This window comes from Mesoplodon densirostris, chromosome 17 (genome assembly GCF_025265405.1).
Source record: "Mesoplodon densirostris isolate mMesDen1 chromosome 17, mMesDen1 primary haplotype, whole genome shotgun sequence".
Taxonomy (NCBI): domain Eukaryota; kingdom Metazoa; phylum Chordata; class Mammalia; order Artiodactyla; family Ziphiidae; genus Mesoplodon; species Mesoplodon densirostris.
In genome coordinates this window covers 19,035,729-19,058,607 of record NC_082677.1, presented here as the reverse complement: position 1 = coordinate 19,058,607, position 22,879 = coordinate 19,035,729, and the positions used below count along the sequence as shown (strand labels likewise).

General features: G+C 39.4%; 1 protein-coding gene across 4 annotated transcripts in view; it reads right to left on the bottom strand.

Moving 5' to 3' along the window:
- RCBTB2 (RCC1 and BTB domain containing protein 2) overlaps window positions 1-22,671 on the bottom strand; it is a 37,829-nt gene extending 15,158 nt beyond the window's left edge. The window contains exons 1-10 of one of the 4 annotated variants that reach the window (XM_060079949.1): window positions 22,509-22,671; window positions 14,531-14,630; window positions 12,089-12,156; window positions 10,797-10,847; window positions 6,259-6,414; window positions 5,881-6,031; window positions 3,489-3,655; window positions 2,553-2,711; window positions 2,328-2,435; window positions 1,132-1,274 (exon numbers count right to left, since the gene is read on the bottom strand). In XM_060079949.1, the coding sequence (XP_059935932.1) occupies window positions 1,132-1,274; window positions 2,328-2,435; window positions 2,553-2,711; window positions 3,489-3,655; window positions 5,881-6,031; window positions 6,259-6,414; window positions 10,797-10,847; window positions 12,089-12,142 (989 nt within the window). In that variant the 5' untranslated portion in view covers window positions 12,143-12,156; window positions 14,531-14,630; window positions 22,509-22,671. Of the gene's footprint in view, window positions 1-1,131; window positions 1,275-2,327; window positions 2,436-2,552; window positions 2,712-3,488; window positions 3,656-5,880; window positions 6,032-6,258; window positions 6,415-7,096; window positions 7,149-10,796; window positions 10,848-12,088; window positions 12,157-14,530; window positions 14,631-22,359; window positions 22,479-22,508 lie in introns of those variants that run through there. The other 3 variants (XM_060079950.1, XM_060079951.1, XM_060079953.1) reach the window with 3 other exon arrangements.
- Between the last annotated feature and the right edge of the window lie 208 nt (window positions 22,672-22,879).

Genomic DNA, 22,879 nt, shown 5'->3' with positions numbered 1-22,879 from the left:
CCTCAAGACTGTCTCTTCTCTTTTTACTGAGCGGCTCTGAACCACCTTTAAGAGAAATGAAAGTAACATGGCTGCTTGCATCTCCTGTGTGCCTGCCAGCTCGTGACCTTCATTATCTTTCCTCTTCCCCAATTCTTAAGGAGTCTAGGGTCTTACTGTAAGATATGGGGGGAAAAAAGGTTTTTTAACCAATTTAACATAGGTTAAATAAAAGCAGCCAGGTTCACAATACTCAAATGAAAATCAAGGGAGCTGAAAATGACCATTTGGTTCTTCATTTTCATTGTTAAATATTCCAATAGAAACATATAAAAGAACTGCCACAAATGCAAAATAATTTATCCATATATTTATTTAAAATCAGATATAGCAAAAATTAATATGTAAAATAAAAATGAAAACAGCAATATTAATTTCCACAATGATTTAACCCTGGCCTAATAGAACAAATAATAAAATGTTCTTGTTCCGTGCTTCTGTGTCAAGAAATGAAGAGTGAAAAGGCAGTGATGTAGCCATGTTTGAGAAATTTCAAGAGACCTTCAAAAATAGTAGGATAATCTGGGGGAAAACTCTGGATATGCTACTCACTTAATACAACCTTGCAAACAAGGGCACACAACTCAGTTTTAATTTTTTAACCATTTGCTCTGCGTCACGGTGATAGCCTGGGAGTTGAAGTAATGAAACAGCCCTATTCTTTTCAACTGGCAAATTTTATAAGTAGCAGCCCCCATCTAAGATACTTTCATCTTCCTAAACCATAGAAGATAGACCTCCAATGTTATCAACTCCTTCTTAAGAATGTGAAATAGAAAAAAATGAGAACGGGGGAGAAAAGGTCTTTTTTGAGCGAGAAGAATAATGCGGAAAAGCTGTTGGAGGTTTAGTCATTGTAGTTTGTGTATAGTAGCTATTGGAGGTATAGGTGAAATACGGGTATGTGAAAACAAACTATTTAACATCAATCAACTTGCCCCAAAATTCTAAAGCTAATTTTAAAAAGGAATGAATAGTCTTGTTCAAGAATATTCTCATACTAGCAGTCAATTGCCCATAATTCTATACAATGCCTAAGTTTAGTTTAATCACGAAAGAACACTGAACTTATTTTGAAAATGCACATATTACCTGTCCTTTTCCACAACAACAGGAGTAGGGTAGGACTGGTTACTTTTATTGCCAGTGCCCAACTGGCCATAAGAATTTGCGCCCCAAGCATACACTTGACCTTCATCTGTTAATACTAATGTGTGTGCATAGCCACAGGCAACCTGGAAAGAGAAAAACCAAAACTCAGGCCTGCAAACAGAAAGAAACATGTTTCACAAGATAGGTTAAGAATCAAAAAATGAAGGAAAAAAAAAAAAAAAAAGAAAAAAGGGAAGAGGCAGTCTGCCAGAAAGGCAGGCGGCATTAAGTTAAGCAACATCCCTCCAGACCTAGCTTAGGCCCCGTGTGTGGTGAAAACTGCAGTGAGATCAACATGAGTCCTTCAGTGACAAGAGTCCAGTTTATTCACCTTTAATACGGCATTCATTATGCTCACAGAGATCAAGGGGTGTGAAGTGAATAAGAAATAGACACTTCTATTTTTTAAGAATTATTTTCTCCTTTTGTTATAAAAGTAAAAGATGTTCAATGTGAAAAAAATATAGGAAAGTATAATTATGAAAGTCATCTCAAGATCAGGATTTTTTTCTATTTATATATGGAGAGATATGCACTGATAGCTTTTTAAAAAAGTGCTCATATCTGTATAAGCAGTCCTGTATCTTTCTTTTTACTTAACATTGCATATAGCATTATCTCCCTACCATTAAAAATCTTTGTAAGCATCATCTCTGTTAATACGATTTAGTATTGATATTAATTTATTTAACCATTAACTTACTGTTTGATTAAATTGTGCTATTATTTGTTATCAATTTTTTTTCTTTTTTTTTTTCCTGCTATATCTTTACTACACCTTCTGCAAGTCACTTTCTCTTTGGTTCCTTAGGATAATGCCCTAAATTTAAGTAGAATTACAGATCAAAGGGTATGAGTATTTTTAAGGCTCTTGATACATACTGCCAAAGTTTCCTTGGAAAAGATGATAAAAATTTACATCCCAACAGCTATGTATGAGAGTGCACAGGAAATATAAATTTTCTGATCAACATCTACAACTAAATTCAGGAAAAGAGCTTTAACCTTTACTTCAGTCAAGATAGCCAAGCAGCTGACCTTTTCAGCCTGCTAAGACAACTGAGTTTTTAGTACATTGGTATCTCTGCCCCCGTAGCCTTACAAACAGGCAGCACGTGAACCAACAGTGGACGTACCCGCTGGACACGAATGCCTTGCAAAGCTGCTACCCTACAGGGGGTTGGCTGGTTGCCGCTGCTGCCGAGTCCCAGCTGCCCGTTTCCATTGTAACCCCAGACATAGACCTGAGGGAAGATGAGAGACTCAATGCCCACGAAAGATGAAAAGAAGCATTCCATGTCGGTACGACACTGAGAAGGCAGACAGGCTTTTTTAAGTGACACAGAAAATAACTTTCTTACCTCCCCAGTGTTCACCACAGCCATCGAGCACATCTGCCCACAGGCTATGTTCACAACTACTTTATTCTGTAAGCAGCCAGTGACTCTTCGAGGGATCGGCTGATTAGCTGTTGATCCAGACCCTACCTGCCCGGAGTTATTATAACCCCACGCAAATACCTATTTGAAAGAAGAGATCAATAAATGAAACACACTAATATATAAAGTGTCTCAATTGGCACTTACGGTGCCTCATCTTTGCCCTCAAAGCGCTGATATCCATAAATGCTCACAACATAAGCAGGGAAGTTTCCACAGAACACATTCTTACAAAATGTATTACTTTATTATTTTTTTAAGATTTTTTTCATGTGGGCCATTTTTAAAGTCTCCATTGAATTTGTTACAATACTGCTTCTGTTTTATGTTTTGGTTTTTTGGCCATGAGGCACGTGGGATCGTAGCTCCCCGACCAGGGATCAAACCCGCACCCCCTGCATTGGAAGGCGAAGTCTTAACCACTGGACCGCCCGGGAAGTCCCAAAGCATATTACTTTATAAAATTAGGTTACTGGCATTACCTATACAAACAGCAATGATTATAAGCAAATATCATATAATCCTTATAAAAATATCTACTTTGCTTCAGCCATATTTTCCAGCATTTTGGGATTTTTCTTTTTGCAAATAATCCCCTTGAGTATAGCAACATAGAAGTAACAATACAGCCTTTTAAATTTTGCAGTTATAGAAATCCTTACTACATACAGGCACACTTCATAATATAAACACCATGACTATGAACTGCTAACAAGAGTAAGACTGAATTTGAGGTAGGTGGTTATTCTAATCAAATGATCATATTTTCAGGACTGCTATAGGAATCTATATAATGTACTGAAATTAAAATCTTATTGAAATCTTATGATCAGTGAGATTTATGCTGACTATTCTCACCTCTCCATCAGATGTTAGCACCAAAGAATGGTAAGACCCACAGGCCACTTCGATGACTTGTTTGTTTGACAAATTAGTAGAGATATGACAGGGCACTAGACCATGGTTAGTTGTCCCATTGCCCAGCTGACTGTAACCATTGTGACCCCAGGTAAAGACTTCTCCTTCTGAAAATAAAAAGAAACATAACCAACTTTCAAAACATCTATTCTTATATGAAAATATATATATTACACACTTCCACAAATGGAAACTAAAACTTCATATGCAAAAGCTAATCAACTTCCCTATTCCACAAAACTCATTTTATAAAAGAATACATTTGGAAAGTTTAACTACATTCTACCTCAAAGCAACAAGATGAAATTTAAATGGATGCAGTTATAATAGCTGGAAGATAGGTTTTTAATAAACAACAGAGAAAAGGCTGCTAAGAGTAAGAGGAAAAAAAAAACAGACTGAAATTCAAAAGACTGTAAGGTCATTTAACTTCTCTGAACCTTAATTTCCTTATCTATAAAATGATCTCCAAGTAAATTTTTTGAATCTTTGTTATATTACTTATTGTGCAGTATAATACATATTCAGAAAAGTTCTTAAAATATATATACACAGTTTTATAAATAATTGCAAAGTGCACATCCATGTACTACCACTCAGGTCAAGAAATACAATCTTATGATCACCCCAAAAGCCCCCCCACATATACATCCTGGATAACAGGATTTAGTCTTTCTTGGTTTTGAACTTAACATAAATGGAATAATACAGTATAAACTCCTTTCATCTGTATTTTTCTACCCTATTGTCTCTTTGTGCTACATTCCAGATAATTTCTTCTGATCTATCTTCTAGTTTATTAATTTTCTCTTGCTGTGTTCAAACTGCTGCAAAACTTGTCCACTGATTTTTTCATTTTGATAATTATATTGTTTATTTGGTTCTCTTTCAAGTCTTCTATGATCTCTTCAGGTACCTTCAAGCTCATTTTTTATTTTTTCAAACGTAATAAATACAGCCATCTTATAAGTGGTGTCTGGTAATTCTAATATCTGATATTTAGTAGTTGTTTTTTGCTGTCTTTTTTGCAGGTTCTTATTCAGGGGGCCTTGTTTCCTTGTACCTGCTTATCTTTGACTATGTGCTACTAATTGCCATTGAAAAATTATTTTTTGATGGCATTATATTCCTTCAGGCCTAGAATGAAGCTACTTTCGTCTAGAAAGAATTTGCATTAACTTCTCTCATGTTCTTAAGGCACTTTAAAGGTACCTCTTTGATAAATCCAAGGCTTGAGATTTCTTGGACCATCCAATCTAAGGTGAATTGGAATACAAATCCATGGATACAACACCCCAGGGAGAGGTTTTCTTTCTTTTTTTCTCCTTGCTTTGCTCAGAGCCAAGGAATTCTTCTGTTGAGTCCCTTAGAGATGAAAGAACTGACTCATCCTTGCCCTGAGAGTGTAGCCCTTTGTGGTCCCAGCCTAACATGTGAGGTCTTTGACTTGTGACCCCTTCACCTCATAAGTACATCAGACCACAACACTGTTTAAGTGCATAGGCAGATGGCTTTAAGGCAAAATTAGCTTCAAGGTCCCCTCTAACTTCTTAGTTCATACTTTCTCTTAAATATATTTGGTCTAATAATTCCTTTCTGCCTTATCAGTGTTTTGATGCTTTTAGAAATTTTTAAAAAATATTTTATCTAGAGTTTGTATTTTTTTTTAGTGCAGAAATGGTCTGAATAATCCAGCCTGCTACTACTGGCAACCAAAAATCCCTAAAACTTATTTTTAAAATGTGAAATAAATATACGAGAGTATTTATAAAATTTAGTTTCCATTTAAAGAACACTAATAAAATGAATACCCAGCTTGAGGGAAGCTCTAAGGTATGTTTTAATTATGTTGTCTTATCAGTCTGAATGCATGAAATAGCCATGAGAATATTTAATTCCTTATACTACGAATACCAACTAGAGCCATCAGTCACTGTTTAAAGTCAGGATCACAGAACGCTAACGGTTAGAGGGGATCTTGGAATCTAGCTTTCATCGCTCTGTTCATAGATCAAGAATCTCAAGTTCAAAACGTCCTGAGTTCAGCATTCTAATGCAAAATAATTACACATATAAACAAAAGGAGTTCACTGGGCTTATCGCATTGTCATTCTTACACCCAAAGTGCCAATAACTGCTAGCTTCCATCTGCTACATTATCTTACTTTGATATTGATATTGATATTTCATATTGTCCAAAGCACAGTCAAGTTCCCAGGGCAGAGCCAGAAAGCCAATCAAAAAGTATGTTCTCAGTGTAAGGGGTGGTCCTAGTCTTGTTTCTCAACAAAGAAAGCAATGGCTAAAATTCCACCCTGTGTTCCTAGGTTACCTGCTGTTGCAAGGACAACATGTGGACCACTCCCATAGCTGAGGCAGGCAATTTTTTTGCCACTTAAAGAATCCAGCCTCCGAGGTTCAATGGTGCTCTGGACATCACCTAATCCCAAACAGCCACAGCAGTTGGTGCCAAGCACAAAAATCTGTGGGAAAAGCCACAGTTAGTTCAAGCAGTTCTATTTCTGACAAACCTGTACATTCAAACAGGCACAGTTCCCCTAGGGAAACTGCTTCATTATTTAATAAATAAGAATCTATTCTCCGTGCATTTTTTTTACCTTAATTCCTTCCTTAACTCCTTAGTTCCCCCACCAAGATCTTCAATTCAGCAAATCCATTACGGAAAATGTAATTTTTTCTTCAACATTACCTCATCATTTACTGTAGTATATAAAAGTTCATTGCCAGCACTGCCAAAGACACAGGCCTGACGAACTAACTGCAGTTCTTCCTCAGAACAAAGGGAGAAAATTGGCCACTTGCCCACATCTAACATCTTCAAAGATGACAGAGTAGCCTGTACTGGCTGAAAAAGAATTAAAAAAATAGGTAAATAAAAGATATATATATATTGACTAATAATAAAACATACATTTTCTTTGTCCCCTTCATTTCTGCAGAAGAGTTAGCATGGGTTTGAGGAGGAACAAATCCTGTCTGTTTGGGGAACTGCCTTTACAAGCTTGACTGCGTCAGGACCACTCTCACTGCAACCAAGGGCCAGAGGTCCTGGATGGAATCAGATCTCACCTATTCATTTTCCTTAAGGACACAGGAATCATCCAAGGCTGAACCTTGGGGAGGTGAATGTCTGGCAAGCACTTTCAGTGTCGGTTATGTCTTAAATGTAGCACTTTCAGTGTCGGTTATATCTTAAATGTAGCTCTGGAAACTAAGCTGCTTGTGAAAGCAGGAAAAAAGGGAGAAGACTGCTGTTTCATCTGCTGCCTAAATCTTAGCAAAACAAGTCCTTGGGAAAGAACAATGCCAAAGGTGACACCAAGGAAAAAGTCCAGAAGGTTTCAGTTCATGGGTCAGTTCTGACCATTCAGTTTGAGCAACTGGTGGGTTCCCTCATCCCCCCCACTCAGGTTTGGGGATTGGTAGGACGAAAACACCCAGAAAGTACATGTATTCGTTTGCTACAACTGCTGTAACAAAGTACCACAAATTGAGTGGCTTAAACAACAGAACTTTTATCTTCTCACAGTTCTGGAGGCCGGAAGTTCAGAGTCAAGGTATCAGCTGGTCTGGTTCCGCCTAAGGGTTGTAAGGGGAAGATCTGTCAGGCCTCCCCCCTCGGCTTGCAGACGGCCCAATTCTCCCTGTGTCTCTCACATCATCTTCCCCCACATGCATCTGTCTGTCTCAATTTCCCCTTTTTTATAAGGATACCAGTCATGCTGGATTAGGTCACCCTCATGACCTCATCTTAACTAAACAATCTGCATCTGCAGTGACCCCATTTCCAAAAAAGGTCACCTTCAAAAATAATGGGGTACCTCAGTCAACTTGCTAAACCAAAACACCATAGACTGGGTGGATTATAAACAACAAAAATTTATTTTTTATAGTTCTGGAGGCTGGGAAGTCCGAGCTCAAGGTGCCAGCATGATCATGTTCTGATGAAGGTGCCCTTCCTGGTTCAGAGCCAGAGTCTTCTCACTGTGTCCTCTCATGCTGGAAAGGGCTAGGGGTCTCTCTGGAGCCCCTTTTATAAAGCACTAATCCCATTCATGAGGTTTCTCCCCTCAGGACTTAAACAATTCTCGAAGGCCCCACCTTCTAATACCATCACCTTTCGGGGTTAGGATTTCAACATATGAATTTGGGGGGGGATACAATCAAACCCACAACAGGATGCATTAAGATCATGAGCACTTGCACTCCCATAAGAGCATTCAATGTGGACATGATAAAGCTGTTTTTATTTATTTATTTATGGCTGCATTGGGTCTTCGTTGCTGTGCACAGCGAGCAGGGGCTACTCTTAGTTGTGCTGCGCGGGCTTCTTATTGCGTTGGCTTCTCTTGTTGCGGAACATGGGCTCTAGGCGTGTGGGCTTCAGTAGTTGTGGCACGCAGGCTCCGTAGTTGTGGCTCACAGGCTCTACAGTGCAGGCTCAGTAGTTGTGGCGCACGGACTTAGTGGCTCCGCAGCATGTGGGATCTTCCCGGACCAAGGATCGAACCTGTGTCCCCTGCATTGGCAGGCAGATTCTTAACCACTGCACCACCAGGGAAGTCCTTGGTGTTTAAAACAGATAAAGCTGTTTTAAAGAGAGCTTTTACTTATTTGCTACACTGGAAACATTTTTACTTACATACTTTTCAACTTCCAAAATTTTTTAAGATTATAAATAAGATGCCTAAATAGCCAACATGCCTATCAAATGCCATGTCTAGCCGTTTCCCTCAATAATCACCAAACTCTAGCTTAATTTAAAGGAGCAAAGGATTTTCTAAGCCCTATCTTTCCCATCAGATATTAAATCAGTCTTACCAGATATATGTCTAGTAGAGAGCAGATCAGACTAGCTACTTATTTTAGAAAGGATATTTGTGCTTTCCACCTTAGGAGTCGGGGAAAAATTTATTTATCCATTCATTCATTCATTCATTTATAGGACTTGGCTCACAAGATTATGGAGGCTCTAGGGGCTTCCCTGGTGGCGCAGTGGTTGAGAATCCGCCTGCCGATGCAGGGGACACAGGTTCGTGCCCCGGTTCAGGAGGATCCTCCATGCCACGGAGCGGCTGGGCCCGTGAGCCATGCCCGCTGAGCCTGCGCGTCTGGAGCCTGTGCTCCGCAACAGGAGAGGCCACAACAGTGAGAGGCCCGCGTACCGCAAAAAAAAACAAAAAACAAAAAAAAAGAAGATTATGGAGGCTCAGAAGTCCTATGTTTGCATTTGTAAACTGGAGACCCAGGAAAGCTGGTGGAATAATTCAGTCTGAGTCCAAAGGCCTGAGAACCAGAGGAGACAATGATGTAAATCCCAGTCTGAGGGCAGAGGATGAAGTGAGATGTCCCAGGTAGATCAGCGAAGCAGGAAAAAAGGGATGAATTCTTCCTTCCTCTGCCTTTTGTTCCATCCAGGTTCTCAACAGATTGGATGATGCCCACCCACAGCAGGAAGAGCCACCCGTTTACTGAGTCCACCAGTTCCAGTGCTATTCTCATCTGGAAGCACCCTCACAGACACACCCAGAGACGATGTTTAACCCGGGCACCGGGGGCCCACTCAAGCTGACATGTAGAGTTAACTATGTGAAGACACACAGTGAAGATGGAGGCAGAGACTGGAGTGATGCAGCTGTATGTCCCGGAACACCAAGGATGCCGGGAACCCCCAGAAGCTGCAGGCTTCTTCCCTCAAGCCTTCAGAGAGCGCTGCTGACACCTTGATTTCAGACTTCTGGCCTCCACAACTGTCACAGAGTAGACTTCTGTTGTTTTAAACCACCTGGTTTGTGGTACTTCATCAGGGCAGAAACTAATACTAAGAAACTAACGCAGAGGGGAAGCAGTTTGTCACTGCTAAGAGCATCACCCTCAATGAGTGGCATAACCTGAACCAGGGGAAGCTCCCCTAATGCCAAGTCTGGCTACTTGCCCCCATGACACCACCAAACTGTAAGACCCTGCCTGGAGAATGATGTCTTCTATTACCTTTTGGGCAGCACCTAAGGCCACTGTGGGGCTAATGACAGAATCTTGTTCTGTTACCTTTTAGCCTAAACTTCTATTTTAAATTACCCACCTCCTTATATTATGAAGGAATCTTATTTTCTGGGAGGTGTTCATTTTAATATTTTTTTCCTATTTAAGTCTATAATTTTCAGAAAGAACAATGTTTGGGATGTGGCATCAAATATTTCATGTAGACGTGCTAACGTGCTAGTTAAAAGAATCCTTACATAGTATTTCTAATCTTCACAAGTGTAGGACATACATATTGCTATCCCCATTTTACATATGAGGAACCTGAGGGCCAGAGAGACTGAGAAATACTCCAAGATCACCAGCTTCTCAGTGGGTAAGCCAGATTTCTTTCCACAAATCAGCTGTTGCTAAGTAAAAAGTTCACATAAAAAGTGATAACTCCTGGCAGGCCTAGTGTTTGCTTGCATTTGTAGGGCTTTGGCTGTTGTGCTCATGAAGTCCTTAATGAACAGGGCAGTTATGCCCACCGTGGGTTGTCTTCCTTCATGGAGCTCACAATTTAATAGAAAACAAATAATTACAATATAACCTAAATACAACAGGTGTGAATACATTGCTTTTTAAACCTCTGCCAGAAGGCTGGCTACTGGAGGTTAGTCATCAAAAATTCATGTTTCTAAGTCTGTGGGGAAACTTCTTCATAGGGAACCAATGACTTCATTTATGAAATGCACATGTTTATACTTTTTTGAAGTAAATATTTAATATCAGTCTCCAGGAATTGAGTATCTTCTCTCACAGAAGAAAAATACATTCTTCTGTCTGGCATAATCTTGAGCATATATAGTTATACACATTGTACATACTGTATACATATGTACGTATATAGCATATATGTATACTCTGTATATATATACATTGTATATAGTAAGCGTGTACATAATATAAGGATGCACACACTTTAGGAGCCTCAATCACACCACAGCCAGCCTGCATGATAGCAGGCATCTCTGCAGAAGGCACCCAACTACCTCTGGGCCCAACTATTAAGTAAGGGACTGGCTGAGCAGAAGCCAGGAGTGGGCAATAAAAAAACTGTAGGGGAAAAAAGCACTACCAGGGAGCGAGAGCTCGGCAATACATGTCATCAAGATCGTGTCCCTGGAATCTGCATCCTAGTTTGGAGCCCCCTTCCTGCACTTGTCACCAGCATAGGTGAGAATTAACCCCAGGCCAGCTTACCTTCACTACTTTGCTCACATCCAAGCCACCTCTCTCATCTTTCACTGGCATCTGTTTGGGAAATGCAAAGCAGTAATTTTTTTTAATATTAGCTCAAGGAAAACATAATTAAGGACATACATCTCCATAAAGTTAGAGACCAAAATGCATTTTATCATTGCGTTGAGTGTGTGCTCCCTGTATTAACTCTGCTTCTCCATCCATATGAAGAACCAAGTGGATTATGATACTTCATTTAACTATGGACAACTATTAAGTTGTCACAATTCAATTTAAAATACCGCATATAAAAACAGAATTAAAATTACATGTTGGGCATGCCTAGCAAAAAAAAAAAAAAAAATTCTTAAAGAACAACAGCCAACACCTCACGTTTTGAGAATTTCCTGGCAGCATAACACCATGTAATAAAGTAATTTCTTTGCTAATTCCATGAGTCTTTTATTTTACAAAATCTGTTCCCAGAAAAAATTAATGAAATTTTCTATGAACATTCTATAAGACTTTCAGGTTCTATACATTGCTTTTGTAAGCTACTTTCCTACAGGAGCTCACAAATGAGCACTTCAAGTCAGCACACAGCAATACTATGGTTCAGGTTCAGAAGGTGTGCTGTTTTTGTACACTACGCTGGCTGTGAAGATGATTTACATCTTTTACTGAATTTTGACCATATTTTATTTTTTAAAAAGTGGAAAACAGAAAAATGAAAGTTAATGGTGGCAGTTAATATTAAGCTGTCAAGAGTGAAGAGCAGATATTTCGTAAATTTAATAAAATCAACACAAGATAGAGATCGATGTACATGTGAAAGATGTGAAACTTTTAACATCAATTGGACACTGACCGGACTTAAGCTGGCTGACTGTATGTGATGGAAATGAAATAAAGAATATCTGCGATGAATTAAGAACGTGTCATCTAAGATTAAGTATTTTGTCATTTTTTTTAAATCTCTGGCAGTGAAGCAAACATTGTTCAACTCAGACCCTTTTGCAGGACAGCATTTTCTGTGAAAGTAGGGGTGGTGTGGCTCCTCATTCAGCTCAAACGTCACCGCCTCTGGGGACCCTTTCTCTACTCCTCACACAATCCCCAGAGTCCCCTGCTGGTCCCTCTGGCATTCTCTACACCCATAACAGTGATCGGCCAGCATCTCAGTCACTATACTGAGAGCCCCTCAAAGACAGACACTATCTCATTGATCTTCCTATTGGATGACCAATAGAGGTTTGATGAAGTATGTTTTATGTGACAGAAAATATATGCTCCAAGGGCATGATTTTTCTAACCTTGCCACTTTTTCCATAGAGAAGGAAAAGTTCTTCTTCCATATGGTCTTCCATGGTCCTGTGCAGTCCTTGGGGAAAAAGTATGTGGTAAAATCAAGATCCCATATGTCGAGTGAAACTGGGCAGGTTAAAATTACTTTACTTCTAATTAACAGAGAAAATAAGCTAAGCTCAAATATGGTGAAGGGAAAATAAGGGAATTAAGTTTGGGGCATGGGAGTTAACAGCTGTAAAACCCAAAAGATGTTTTAACTGTTGTTCTCCTATGAGAATCCTCCTGCTGAGGTGTGGAAAAATAATCCCAGGATAAACCTATATTCTTAAATCTATTAGGGAATGAGGAGAAAATTTTCATTTCAGAGTTGACTTCCTATAGATAAGAAAAAATAAATTTTAGACCTTGGTCAAATTTCCCCTGGGATTGGACAGTTTCAAATCACTGTGAAGAGTAGGAATAATAAGGAATAATAAGGAATAATAGGAATAATAAGGAATAATAAATAATATATTCAGAATTATTACTCAAACTATGGCAATTAATACAAATCATTATTTCTAATGTTTGGAAAAGATGTGGTTGTTGTGAAAAGGATCACTTAGACTTTTCTCACTTATAAATTTCTAAAACTTGATCTGGTTGCCAACATGGAAAAATAATTTCATGCGGCAGCTATTCCTATATCATCTGTCTTCTCCATTAATTTTCAAGCCCTTTAAGAGAGAGGACCATGACTCATTCATTGCTATAACTAACACAACACATGGCTCAGAGTAGAACACAAGATATTCGTTGAAAGCATCTTCTGAATACAGCTTTTTGTAGATTGCAGACAGCCTACATTGGGGATTCTTCTCTTTTTTGCCTCATCTTAACTGGAAATACCTTTTCCATACCTGCCCCAAGTTTACTGGAATAAAAAATAAAAAGATAAGAGAGGGAAGCGAAGAAAGAGGAAGAGAAGAGAAAGTAGAAGAGTGGAGGAAGGGAATTCAAAGGGAAAAAAGGAAACAAACAAGAGAAGGAAAAGGGATCTAATTAGAGAAGTGACTGCCCCACGCTGGACTTTAGGACCCCTTTGTGTCCCTAGCAGAAGGGAAATCTTGCTAATATGCTGAGATCACTGAAATCCTGGGGTTTGTTTTGTTTCGTTTCCCCACCCCATCCCTCTACCATTGTAGGTAACCAATTTCACTGGTTTCTGGTTTCTTCTTCTGTTTCTTTTTGCAAAAATAAGCAGACATATGTATGTATTTTTATTCCCCAGTTCTTTCTTGTACAAAATATAGCATACTTTACATACCCTTTTGCAAGCTTTTTTTTTTTTTACCTAACAGTATATCCTGGAAAGCACTCTATATCAGCTAATAGAAATTTTTTAACACCTGCATATCTTGGGTTTTTAAGGAGAAAAATAAATAGCTCTTTTCAGTGTCTTTGATCAGTTTTAAGTAGAGTAATTCTTTAAAAATTAGAATGGTGAAAAGCAGGTCATTCCGTTTATTTGACTAATCAGGTTAAGACATAATTACATGTATGGCATATGAAAATTACCATATTCAAAGAAATAACATTCAGTAAAATTCAATTAACACTAAATATAATATTAACATCATTTCATTTTTGTCAGTCAGAAAGTCCTTGAAGATTTTAAAATGCTTCATGATTAATTACTATTATACAGTACTGTGAAAAAAATGATGTCAAAATCTGTAGCGTTGTGGAAAATGGTTGGCTTTATTTTTTTTTTCCCTTTTTGGCTGTGCTGTGCGGCTGGCTTGCGGGGATCCTAGTTCCCCGACCAGGGATTGAACCTGCAAACTCGGCAGTGAAATCACGGCGTTCTAACCACTGGACTGCCAGGGAATTCCCTGGTTGGCTTTTTTTCAACATTATTCCAATGTGATACAAATAAAATAGAGAAAACTAGCTTTCCCAATTTGTACTACTTGAGGAATATAGTTTGCGGAATATATGTGAGGATTATAGTTATCTCCTCCTGTTATATGTGGTATCACCAGGCTATTATTATAGCAATGTTATAGTAATATATCAACATATACGTCTTAAAAATCCATAATACGCATATAGAATACCACATCCATGATGTGATAAACATGAATTCTAAATAACAGCAACAATAATAACAGTTAAAATAAACAGTTACCCTGTGCCAAGCACTAAGTGCCTTATATTATCTCATTTAATCTTTACAATAGCAGAAAGAAACAGGTATAATCATTGCCTCTGTTTAATGGACATATTTCAATACTTTGACTAACAGTCACCAGTCAGTCAGGGTCAGAGCCAGGACTAATTCCAAAGTGCTTGCTCTTGGACCCTCCCCTGTAATGAAGGGATATTTTAAGTTTTCCTGTGTACATTCCAGATGGTTTTATTTTGTACTGACTGGTTGGGAACATTCCCACCAAAAATGTTTGTACCTGATTGTTTCTAAATTTCTGGAGCCCAGTATTCAGTCATCTTTAACCCTGTTCCTTCTAGATCCTTGTGAAGTTGTCGTCTAGGGTAAGGTAAATGTGACTGAAATGGAAATACATAAATAAATTCTATTAGAGAATAAAAGAAAAGAACAAGAATATACCATCTTGAAACTTTAACAAGCCAGTATTTATCTGAGAAAAATACAGTTAAAAATTGTATCAGCTCTATTTACTGTTAGAAAGTCAGCAGCAGAGGTGCTCAATTATAAAAAGAATTAATATTATAAAATATAACTTTCAGATATTATATAAGTTTGGGGAAAGGGATTCAACAACTTGGACGCTGAAACTTACAAAAAAACACTTAACGTCTAATCTATAGTATTTCAACATAAAAAATGCAAGGGAAACCATTTGGAAAGGGAAAAACGCAAAATTTTCAAATTTTTGGAAGAAAGTATAGAAAACATCTTTATGACCTCAGGGCAGGGAAACATTTCTTAAATGAGACACACAAGCATAAACCACAAAGGAAAGACTGGTAAATTTTACATTAAAGATTAAAACTTTGGCATAATAAAAGACAAAATGAACAAATGCCACAGAATGGGAGAAGATATTTTCAACATATATAACTGATACCTAATTAGTATCCATAATATATAAAGAACACCTAAAAATTAGAACAAAAAAGGCAATCCAATTTAGAAATGGAGAAAGGATACAAGCAATTCACAGAAGAAGAAATTAACAAACATATCCATGGAATTTATCATGGAAATGTAATCACAATCAGATAGATCTCACCAATCAGATCGGCAAAATTAAAGGGGATAATACACAGTGTTTGTGAGGATGAAGATCAGAAGGCACACTCATATAGCTAGAAGGAATGTAAACTGGTACAATCACTTTTAGAGCAACTCAACAATATTTAGGCCAGAGCAGTGTCTTTCAATCTTTTTTGATACATACATGTACCTGAAACAAGAGTTTCACAAAATAATTCTTACCCTTCCTATATGAGATGCTAAGGGATATCCTCTTTCCTATTTTTTTCTATTTTACATTATTCTATTCTATCCTACCCTATCTTGTCCTTTTCTATTTCATTTTTTCAATGTTGGTTTCAGCCCACTAAGATAATTTCAATATCATTAATAAGTCATGTCTTGTAGTTTAGAAAACACTGGCCTAGATGAGCTCTAGTGCATATACAAAATTGTGTGCAACAGCAAAAAACTAGAAATAGTGGATAGAATTGATCAACAGACTCCATCAACAGAATTTATAAACTATGGAATGTGTATACCACACAGCAATTAAAATAAATTATCTAGAATCAACACAGATAAGTCTCCAAAACAATTCTGATCAAAAATCACTAAGTCACAGAATGATGCATATGATACACTATTTGATAAAGTTTTAAAACATGCAGAAAACAATACTATTTTTTTTTTTTTTTTCTTTTTGCGGTATGTGGGCCTCTCACTGTTGTGGCCTCTCCCGTTGCGGAGCACAGGCTCTGGATGCGCAGGCCCAGCGGCCATGGCTCACGGGCCCAGCCGCTCCGCGGCATATGGGATCCTCCCAGACCGGGGCACGAACCCGTATCCCCTGCATCGGCAGGCGGACTCTTAACCACTGCGCCACCAGGGAGGCCCAACAATACTATTTTAATGTGTAATGGATACTGACAAACACATGGCTGGACTTTGATAGTAATGTTTCATAAGAAAGTTTTGATGGAGATAATGTCAAAGGCAAAATTTGCCAATGTAATTCTATCAATGAATTGGTGTGATATGGCTTTTCAAATTAACAAGACAGTTTTCAAGATTTTAAGCTTAAGTTAATCATCTGAGTATGGGAGGATAAGGTTGCCCAATATTAAGGAAAACAAAACTATAGAATCTATTAGAATACCACCATTCTAATACTGCCTTTACTGCGAACGTAGGAATTCAATAGAGGCTTGATAATGACAACTCATAAACCACAATTTCTTTCACCGTCAGTAAAATAAAATTGTACCAACACCATAGGAAGACAATAACTCATTAACATAGGAAAAGTACAGTATCTTAAATGCCATGGAAGAAAAATACGAAACAGAAAAAAGTGTATCAGAATGTGTTTCTTACTTCTTGTCTTAATCTGCTTACAAATTTCCCCCTTTTCTGCACAGGAGGGAGACCCAGGGCAAAGGCTGGCATCTGTATTGGGAAGCTCTTCTTCATAGTGACAGTGTCATGGCATAAGAACATCCCATATGATACGTACTGTATGTTACTTTATTGTTTTTTTTTCCTTACATGTGTTTTGGGATACATAACTTGGTTCATATATATACTTAATTACTCACATTAAAAAGTGCCTTGTGTTTTGAAAAGTAGTTTCTTATGCATTTCCTCATTTTGTTTAAATGTAATAAAAAGAACTATGTTATTATAGAATCTTACTGTACTGATATTTGCCTTACAATATAAAAAGAAATGGGAGAATAGGTACCTTCTTCAGTCAGAAGCTCCTGGCACTGACCTCTGCCTTCAGAAGCTCCAAACTGGACACTCAAGAGCCAATGTTCCAAGTTTTTACATGAGTAACTTTTTTTCTTTTCTTTTTTTTTTTTTTTTGGCCATGCCATGCAGCATGCAGGATCTTAGCTCCCTGACCAGAGACTGAACCCATGCCCCCTGCAGTGGAAGCACAGAGTCCCAACCACTGGACCGCCAGGGACTTCCCACAAGAGTAATTTTCAAAACCAAATATATATCAACTAAGGCAATCTTTTGCATGACATTTCCTATTTTGACTGTTTTTCTAAACTTGCAGAGTTCAGTAATTTATTTCCATATTATCCCTGCTTGGGACAGATAATTCCTTTTCGTACATATTGTATTTTGAGAGTTTTCCCTATACTCTTAATAACTACACAGTTGAAGATCAGTGGACAAGACGACAGTCTTTCAGTAATTGAACAAGATAAACATACCCATCCCTAATCCTCTTGAAGAACAAATAATTCATTTCCCTGTACAAAGCATACAATAAGCAGTCTCTACATGTTATTAATGGTAAAGTAATCAGTATTAATCAGTGTGTCTGCTAATATGACAATGTATCATATTACTTGATAATACTTCTGACCTAAATGAGTTAAACTGATTATAGGACATTCATTTGCCTAATTCATTCAACAAATATTGACTTAGTGCCTGCAGTGGGCACTAAATTGAAAGCAAATACGTTAAAAAAAAAAAAAAAAAAAAGAAGTAACTTGGAGCAAAAGGATATCCAGTGGGTAGCTGCCTGTGTCAATATTACCCCAACCCAGTAGTATGCAGGGGCCTTAAGAGCTAATAAACTAGATACACTGTATTTGAGAGAAGGCATTTTCCATGGAAATTGTTATCTTGCAATTAACTAGAAGCTTCTAAATGCTGGTATCTGTTTTCTAGAAGTGATCCCAGAAGGAAAAAAAAAGAAAAAAAAAAAGAAGAATTTTTGCAGAGAAAGTCCAGTGTCATGTATGTTTTAAAATTCAACTTAACAGTATGAGGTCAAATCTAAAGCTATGCTTGAGACACATAATGTATAGAAAAGTTTTCTTGCAATACAGAACTCAATGCTTTCAACAAATTCTCCCATCTGGGCAACACAGTTGATGATGCTTTTATAATCAAAGAAACAAGGCATGAAGGAAAACCAATGTCTTTTAGGACACCAGCATACAGTTTACAGTATCAGTGTGTTAATGAGCTCCAGACCAAGTACATGTCAGTGGGATAATGATGGTTCCCACCTATATGCTTAGCTGAGTCATTAAATGGTATGTCATCAGAAAGCCAGAAATAATATAAATATGTATAAATGTAATATAAAATAATTAAACATGATCCCAATTATCGCTTGCAAAAAAGGATGACAGGCATAATTTACCTCCATTTGAATGAGCTGCCATAAGTCAATGACAAATAACAGTAAGATACCCTACACAGCTGCTAACTAAAGTGGGACAGTTATAAACAGGATGGACAAAACTAAAAAACTAAAAGCCCAACTAAAACTAAAGCACAACCTCAGTGGGAATGGTACTGCCATATGTGTATGATAAACAGCAAACTGACTTATGAAACACAGAAACATAGTTGTTATTTTAATGATTTCACTGTACAAAGGTTTCCAAACTTCGCCAAGAGTGATGAAGTAGACCTTCAATCCAAACCAAAGTTGCATTTAGTTTGAAAATATTACTGAGCTCATTGAAGTTGGTCTTTTCGGCCAAGCACAGCAAGAAGTGTCACTTTCAAATATGAAAAATAATCAACATAAACTATACAAATATTTTTAGATTGTTATACTAGCTAAAATGAACTGATACTTGAGACATTTGTAAATCCATTTGAATTTTAGATCCTTATATATCTAATACAATTTTTTTAAAGCCCTTAACATGCCTATTAAACAGAATACTAACTGTTAACCATCTCTGCCCCACAATGTAAATATTCATTCAACATGGTAGCCCCTCTTAGTCTTGGCTCATTTCCATTTATGATTCAAACTGTTCAGTCAAATACATTCAGCGTAATACAGAACATGTTATAATGGGGTCACAATTCATGATTCACTCACATACTGGTACTTGTCAATGTCTTGCATGGGGAGACAGAGGTACTATTGGGTTGGCCAAAAAGTTCATTCAGGTTTTTCCATAGGATGTTACGGGAACACCCAAATGAACTTTTTGGCCAACCCAGTAGATATGATCTCAGGTTAGATTAGCAAGGCTGAAGACACACAGAAGACACACCCCAGTGTCACAGTCATGCTGAAAGAAACTATTACACCTTAAATTCCCTGGAGACTTTCACGTTAAGATGAGATCACTGTGTGAATTAAGACACATGTTCCTTCTAGATAATGAAAGCGAGAAGGATCATATCAGCCTTCCATTGAAGGACACTATGAATATCCCTTTCAGGGAGGCAAGGTATTTGCTCCTTTTAAGTAAGTACCCTCATTTAGCCTTCCATTTTCAGCCTTGAACAGGAGTCCCTGATGCCACCCTGCAACCCTGATCATTCCATTCCATAATTCCATTCTCTTCCAAAGAGATTCTCATATCTCTTTCCTGGTCAATTTTGATTTATAGTAAGTCAACTCCAGTAAACCTCAAAAGTAACAGTATCTTAGGGGAATTTTAATTTCACTTTAACCACGTGATAAAACCAAAATTAAATATGACAAACTCCTAAAGTCATAAGCAAATCTCATGGGTACTCTACATTTATAGTTTTAGATTAATAGCTTTTGATATTTAAACACAGTGTTTGTAATCCACTTAAGTAAAGGACCCAAAGGGAAAAACACTTCACTTTCTAAAATTGTTCCTATCAGCCTCTTTCACTAAGCATCCTTTAATTACGGAGTGCAATTTGGCTAGGCTTGTCTGGTTCATTCAGAAATCTCAAAGAGCAATAATTTAGTAACTTAAAGCATGACATCATACCAGGTGAATCTTCAACACAGTTCCAAATAAAGAAAATCAACAACCACTCTTAGAAAACAACTTCACCTAGTCATCCACAGTCAGAGGGACATTAAGAAGCAACTGCAAAGTGCAGTAAAACGTGAAGAAAATATACATGTTTTTTTTCAACCCATCTGTAGTATTCGTTTGGCTAGTCTTTTCCATTCAAGAGCCCAGTCTCTTCATTTGATTTGCTGCATTAAACTAAAATCCTGAATAATGTGAACTCTTTTTGGAAAAAATATTTTTTCACCTATATACTATAAAGGACAGTTACATTTGTCACAATGGACATGCTGTGCGGTCCCATGAAACACATAGCAGAGAATGGTAAAACAAACAAAGTTCTCCTAGAAAGATAGTGAATTCTAAAAACCAGTTCTCCATCATGAACATCACCTTCAGTTTATCCTTCAGACCCACCATAACCATGCTGTTTAAAATTGCAACGCACACCTGTACTCAGTCCCCTTCCTCTGCTCTCCTTTTTTCATTTTTTTATGGCACTTATCATTTTCTAACCCAATAAATAATGTTTACTGTTAATCATTCTTTGCTAGAATGTAAGCTCCAGAAGGAAGAGATCTTTGTCTATTTTGTTCACTGACATACTCTAAACACTTAGACACAACCTGATACAAAGTGGTCACTCAGTAAATGTTTTTTGAATGAATGAATGCACATTGCGACTTCAGTATAAAGTACTTCTGGAGCCAAATACCAATTTCATTTATACAGTTAACAAATATCTACTGAGCTGCCATTATGGGGGAGAGAGCACATACACATACAAACCCATGGTATCAGATAGTGATAAATGCTACAAAGCCAAATAGAGCAGGATAAGGAGATGGAGAGAGAAGTGGCTATTTTAGACGAGGCAGTCACCTCTGAAGTGATGGCAATTAATTTGAGATTTGAATGAAGTTGGGTGCCATGCAGACTTGGGTGGAGGGGGAAAGTGAGCTTTGAGCATGGAGAAAATAGCAAATGCACAGGCCTAAGGGTGGAGGCCGGCTTGGTAAACCCAGTAACAGCAGTTAAGGCCTGCGTGGAAGGAGTGGGGTGTGCAAGAATATAGCATTCCACTTGCCTTTACCTACTACTTAATAACGTGTATATTGCCTAGTGCCCTGGGAAAGAGAGATTACATTTCGCCTTTGAGTACTCAGATTCTCTGACAGTTAAGGGCTTCTTCTATTCTAGCCTCCAAATGTCCGTATCATCACATCATATAAGATTACAAAGCACAGAGTAATGACGTTAAAAATCATTCCAAGAACATCCCCAGGAGTCACGAAACTGACTTAACTAAGTACCACTGCCCAGGAAGGTGTAAAGCCAAGCAGGAACGTAGTACGAGAAGGGTGCAAAGCCAGGAGGCTCAATAAACATTAAACAGGGACTGTCAATTGCCAGTCTGGGGGAAAGAGCGTCGTTCCAATTTAGTCGCCAAGCGCGGCAGCAGGCAGCTCTACGACATGCATTTTGTTACAGTCCTGGGCTCCAACTGTTTCGACTTAGTATGTAATTTCCCAAAGAACAAAAGCAAAAAGTTCACTCTGAACTAGCCTTCCAACTCCGGCAGGAAGTTCCTTCTCAGCCAGGGCAGGGCACTTGGAAAGTTTTCAGCGTCTGAAAATCCCTATTTCCGGGGCTAAGCAGGGCAGTATCTTCCGGCTTAAAATAAAGATTTATGGTGATTTCTCCCCATCCCTCCACAGCAGTTCCAAAACAGCTTCGCCGAGCTTAGTCAAACTTTCTGCGCTATCCCTCGACATCAGGACCAAATGTCGAAGGCATAATAATGAGTTTAGCGAGCCGGTTCGGGGCCGGAAGCTGGGTGAATAGAGATAAGATACACAGGACGGGAGCCGAGGGTCTAGGCGACATGAACGAAATCAGCAGCCTAACGGGGTCGGAGAGTGCGAAAGGAACTCCGAGGCGGGTGCCTCCCCCGCGCTGGCCGAAGGAGAAGCCTCCATGAAGGAAACAGCCTTGGTGCGCCGGCAGAGGCAACCCTCGCCCCGACGCGCCACTTCCGCCAGCCAATCACGCATGCGCAGCGCCGCCTCGGCCCGCGGCCTGGGTCGGGGTACAATCCGGGAGCCGCGCGCCCAGCCCCAGCCAGCGACTTTGCGCACGCGCGGCAACACCTCGGCCCTAGGCCTGGGCGAGGGTGTCGCCCCAGAGCCCCCCTTCCCAGCCCTCTCCAGAAGACCTGCGCACGCGCGGAGACGCCTGGGCTCGCGGCTCGGGTGGGGCTGTCGCCCCAGGGGCTACTCCTCACCGAAACCTCGCCCGGAGCTCGGGCGGCGGGGGCGGTGTGGGCGGTGTGGGGAGAGGCGGCTCGCCGCTGGGGGGGTTTTGAGAGCGGCCGGCTTCTAGCCTGGCGCCCCCCCCCCACCCGACTTCCTACGCCATCCCCTATGTCCTTACCACAACGCAGGCCCAAGCCACATCCGCTCCGCCTCCCAGGTCGCCGTTACTGCCCGCCGCCGCGATGAGTTGGCGCCTCCCCTTGAAGCAGCCCGGCCTCGGCGGGACGCGCTCGGGTGACCGACCAGGGAGGGAAAGAGGAGGGGTGCGCGCCTGAGGGGAGGGGAGGGGAGGGGGCCGGGCGACGGCGCCTCGCCCCTCCTCTCCGCTGCCCCCTGCCGCCCCCTGCCGCCCCCGCCCCTTTCTCGCCGACTCTCTCTCGACTCCGATCAGACCCCTAGGACTGGACACTGGCTCTCCCAATGGGTCCATCTCCGCCCTTTCCCCGGGGATTCCGCCGTGGGAAACCCCCACCTTCTCCAGGGTTCTGG